General features: G+C 35.8%; 1 protein-coding gene across 1 annotated transcript in view; it reads right to left on the reverse strand.

Annotated features, from left to right (window-relative positions):
• Positions 1-5000, reverse strand: part of LOC131931160 (uncharacterized) — a 51040-nt gene that overhangs the window by 45961 nt on the left and 79 nt on the right. Inside the window, exons 1-3 of the mRNA XM_059287867.1 lie at positions 4754-5000; positions 1889-2041; positions 155-252 (exon numbers count right to left, since the gene is read on the reverse strand). The exon at positions 4754-5000 is cut by the window's right edge and continues 79 nt beyond it. Coding sequence (XP_059143850.1) covers positions 155-252; positions 1889-2041; positions 4754-4821 — 319 coding nt within the window. The 5' untranslated portion in view covers positions 4822-5000. The remainder of the gene's footprint in view (positions 1-154; positions 253-1888; positions 2042-4753) is intronic.

Below are 5000 nucleotides of genomic sequence, written 5' to 3' on the forward strand. Positions count from 1 at the left end.
ACAGAAACAAAAGTCTGTAGGACAATTAAATTTACTATTGCTTGTAAGCGCGAATTCGGGGGTTGAGTAAGTTGTTATTCTTAGTGGTCATAATGTGTTGACAATTTTGATCCCATGGCTTAAGATTAGGATTAGATGCTAGGATTCGACCTACTCTGCTGACAGTTTTGATCCCATGGACAACACACAGGAACTCTTTCATTGACGACTTGTGTCGCGATTGTTCTTCTTGTTTGAACGACCCAACCGTCACTAGAATTTGTGAAGAAAAGTATAAACAACCCAATCGTCAATAGAATTTATGAAGAAAAGTATAAACAACACAATCGTCGATAGAATTTGTGAAGAAAAGTATAAACAACCCAATCGTCAATTGAATTTATGAAGAAAAGTATAACAACAACCCAATCGTCAATAGAATTTATGAAGAAAAGTATAACAACAACCCAATCGTCAATAGAATTTGTGAAGAAAAGTATAACAACAACCCAATCGTCAATAGAATTTATGAAGAAAAGTATAACAACAACCCAATCGTCAATAGAATTTGTGAAGAAAAGTATAACAACAACCCAATCGTCAATAGAATTTATGAAGAAAAGTATAACAACAACCCAATCGTCAATAGAATTTGTGAAGAAAAGTATAACAACAACCCAATCGTCAATAGAATTTGTGAAGAAAAGTATAACAACAACCCAATCGTCAATAGAATTTATGAAGAAAAGTATAACAACAACCCAATCGTCAATAGAATTTGTGAAGAAAAGTATAACAACAACCCAATCGTCAATAGAATTTGTGAAGAAAAGTGTAAACATTAACAATGTTGTAACTTTTGTAATTTTCACATCTCAGCTTATCTTTGTCATCTTTGCTTTTATTTTCCTATAAATCCATACTCTTGTAATGTTAGACAAATATAAATATAGCTTATACTTTCCTATATATCTAGACACTTAATGCTAGACAAATATTGCTTCTTTTATTTTACTTTATACCCATATAGGCCTACTTTCTATGTATAATTACATTTTTAATGCAAGACAAATAATTTTGTAGGTAAATTTTCACTACCAATATTCCATCTTTATTTGTACAAGCTTTTGTTTAACTTGCTTCCTCTGCCTGTCCTGCTATTTTCTGTCGTCATAGATCAAAACGGACAAACGAAATTTTTTACTGATAGGTTTGATTCAAAATTGGCACGTGGGTCAAGCCATGAAGACAATGCAATCTGACATTCAATTTGACTAATAGGATGCCGAATTAGTTTTTTTTTATGAATTAATCAAAATTTTGTCCAAACAAGTAGGCTGTCTTATCCATCTATTCCGCACTATTATACGTGCGTTATCGCGTTCATTTGGTGCGCAATGGTTTTTAGTTATGCAACACTATTGTAAATTTTGAAAATTATAGTAAGGAATTGTTTTTTATTAAAAAAACGTTTTATTATCAAGCTTTTATGTAATAATGTTCTAACTAGTGGCAAGTAAAAGGTTTTCTTTAAGTATATAATAATAAACTTCTATTTAAAGTATTATAAATTATAAATTATTATATTTTCTACTTTTTAGTGCATTATTACATAAAAGCTTATTATTAAAACGTTTTTTATGAATTTTTTTAGGCTATCTCTAATCCTAAAGACCATGGACCAAAACTAGTTTAAAAATATTCAATAAAACAATTTCGAAATGGTATTATCACTATCGTTGAGCAATCTTTACTCCGAGTTATTTATTTAAAATATAACATCAACCCTAACTCTTTGAACCCCAAGTATCCCTTTTTACTCTAACCCCACTTTACTAACTCTAAACCTCTTGATACGAACTCTAAACCAAGACTTACATGCAAGAACTGATTGGAAAGAAAGACTCACATTTCAAGTCTGGCTATGAAGTTGGGATGCGCATTGTACAATTGTTGTGGGATTTCTGCCAGCTCTCTGGTTCTCATGTTATACAGCAGGGGTACATCAACAGGAACTTGACGACTTCGCCTTGCCAAACCAGTACATTGTGACCTCTGTAATCTGCAAGGTGTAATCAGTCTTAATGACTTGTTATCATTTGTGAGTCGACTGTTACATTGGTACACAAAATCATTTGTACACAAATGAACAATCCACGACGCGCATGCCACACCCACTCTTCACTCACTCTCACATCTCAGCCCCCAACTCCCTCCCATTTCCATTGCGTCATACATTTGTGAGATCCGGAGTCCTAAAGAAAAAATGTTTCTGGACGTTGGTGGTAGATGAGGTTGCCCACGATTACAAGTAAAAACTCAAATATATATTGTATTCAAGAAAACGCCGTACACAAACGGATTTACTGACAAATAATTCAGTTCAATCCCCCGTTGTTTATTGGTATTTTTGTTTTGTTTTGTTTTTCCCTTTGTTTACTAAAATAAAATCCCTAGGTTGTCCGCGCCATCAGCAATGAATAGCATAAATAATACATTAATTTTTTCACATTCTCCAACTGGACAATGCATTTTCCCCCGCGAATCCTGTGGCTATTGTTTTCATTAACGAACATCTCAAAAATCGCTGCTATTATTTTTAGAAAGGAACATCGCAATGAATATCTTGTTATATTTGTCTTGATTGTTTAAATTAAAAACAAAACAACAAACCAAAGAGAAAAAAAATTACGAGACATACAAATGTAATTCAGTAATGTATATTCCACCCCCCCCCCCCTTCCACCCTCTTTTTTGGTACTTAACGACTGATAGAATTAGCACTGATAGACTATGCTACCATTTTGTAAACACTTATTCAACATATTATTGACACAGGAGATATGTTGACCACGTATTTTGACACGTCTCAACGTTTTATTTAAATAAGAAAAAGCCCCAAGCGTCAACTTTTGCTTTTCACTCTATTCAAATATTCGCCTGAAAGCAAAAACTAAAAGCTTCCTACCATCCCACCCTTTGAAACTGACCTTCTAATTACTATTGGACAGAAGAAATCTTTGGCTCTAGGCATGATAAGGAGAAAAGTTGTTGTGTTATGATGGATCGTTGACAGGTCAGACGGGGAAACTAATCCATTACAGTGGTGACATGTGAGGAGCAACCAGCCCTAACCCAAGTCTTAACACTAGCCCTAGGTCTCGCTAACTAAAACAGCCTTAGCCATAACCCTAACACGCTATCTAAACACGTAATGCAACAAACTATCCGTAGATCGACAAGCTGATTGAGGGCCATAACAAGACAAATTATGTTTTATTTAAACTTGATCTGATGTAAGATAAAACAGGAGGTCTATTCGCTTTCTTACATTTATTGAAGGCAGCCTTAAACACAGTAGTTAAATGGTGTCTATATTTTTAGGAGACTGCCTCAGGGATCTATATAATATACAATTCTCTTCGTGGAGACCATAGAAAACACCACGCAGCTTAGCCACCACCCTCATCCCCACCTGTCTGGTGAGCTGTGGTTCACCCAGAATGTTTACAATCATATAGCCGGGTTAGGGGCAGATAATTTAGTATTAAACAATTTTAAGCGAAAGGGAGGTAACAATTTCTGATTGATCTTTTCATTGTCTGTAAACGGCTGCTTTCACTGGGCGGGGTGGGGTAAGGTGGGGGTGGGGCAGGGTGTGGGGTAGTGTCGAATTCACAAATTATGATTTGTTGATAAGTAGAAAATAAAACAACTAGACAGTTGCGTATGCTACGTCGCGGGTCAGCTCGTAGTAGTTTAATGGTGTCTAGATTTGACTGTCTCGAATATAGTAGTTTAATGGTGTCTAGATTTGACTGTCTCAAGGAGAGCTTAACAAAGTCTTTCGTCAATCAGCTATTACATTTCATTCAAACCTAAGACTGAGCAGGAGAGGGGGGGGGAAGGAGAAAAGAGAGTTTAAATGAGAGGAAAAGTTACAGAGAGTTAATGAGTAACCCTAACCCTAACCTTAACCTTACCTCACTATCAATACACAGCTATATCAACAGACATTTATTTATATCAAATTCTATTTAAAATTCTACAACATTTGTTCTAGCTGAAGGCATCAACAAATTGCGCAGTGCTTGTCTTTAATTAAGACAAGCGTTGACTTTGATGGATGAGCTGGTCTAGTCGTAGGTTAGCTGCTCGTGACATGTAATTTTTTTTTTCTGTTTGTGTGACACACCCCCTTAAACAGGTTTATGTGTTGTTGTTTTTTCTTTGTTTTTAAACGTGACATTGAAGTCTTTATAAATTGTAGAATGGGATTTTTTATTATTGTATCAATTGATGTCGAAAATTTTTATTAATTTTGATAAAGACATTATAAATAAAAAGTAATTTTTCTACACTTAGTTTTGGGTATATTGCTTTGAAATGATGTTTCCAATTACTAACACAATTCACAGTGCAATTGTATGAGTCAAACACATCGTCTGAATATTCGAAGGATGATTGTGTGAGTTAGGATAGAGATTTATATTGTCTTACATTAACCATCAAAGTGTAATGGAAAGTATTTGTGTACAAATTATTGATCAAAGCATCCAGCTCATTTGTGTACACAATTTTGATCAAAGCATCTAACTAAACCTAACCCTACCCCAGCTAATCAGTGACTAGCTCGAGTGTCACCCGGTCCTCGCCTCAGCCCTGCCCTGTGACGTCAATCACAAATAAGACAATATACTATACGGTTTCCCTAACTCTAAGGAAAGTATAAAAGGATTGTGTTGTGCTGGCCCTAAATCTTACAAAAACTTACCCCGACGTTTCTAGCCTCTGTCCGGAGCTGACCGCTAGTACAAGAGCGAAGAATGAGTAGAACCTCATCTCGCTACTGACCAAATCAGTTCTGGAGGAATCGAAGTGGATCTCGAAGTGCTCTGCTATACCGCTTTGTGACAAACTAAGAAGAGTTTCCTGAGTCAGAAGATTTGCTCTAATGACCGAGGCATCAAGTCGCCTGTCCCAGGCGTCACACAAGCTTGTAGCCTCCGGGGCCGGAGCAC

Source organism: Physella acuta, unplaced genomic scaffold, assembly GCF_028476545.2.
Source record: "Physella acuta isolate Inbredline_101_S28 unplaced genomic scaffold, ASM2847654v3 ptg000103l, whole genome shotgun sequence".
NCBI lineage: Eukaryota > Metazoa > Mollusca > Gastropoda > Physidae > Physella > Physella acuta.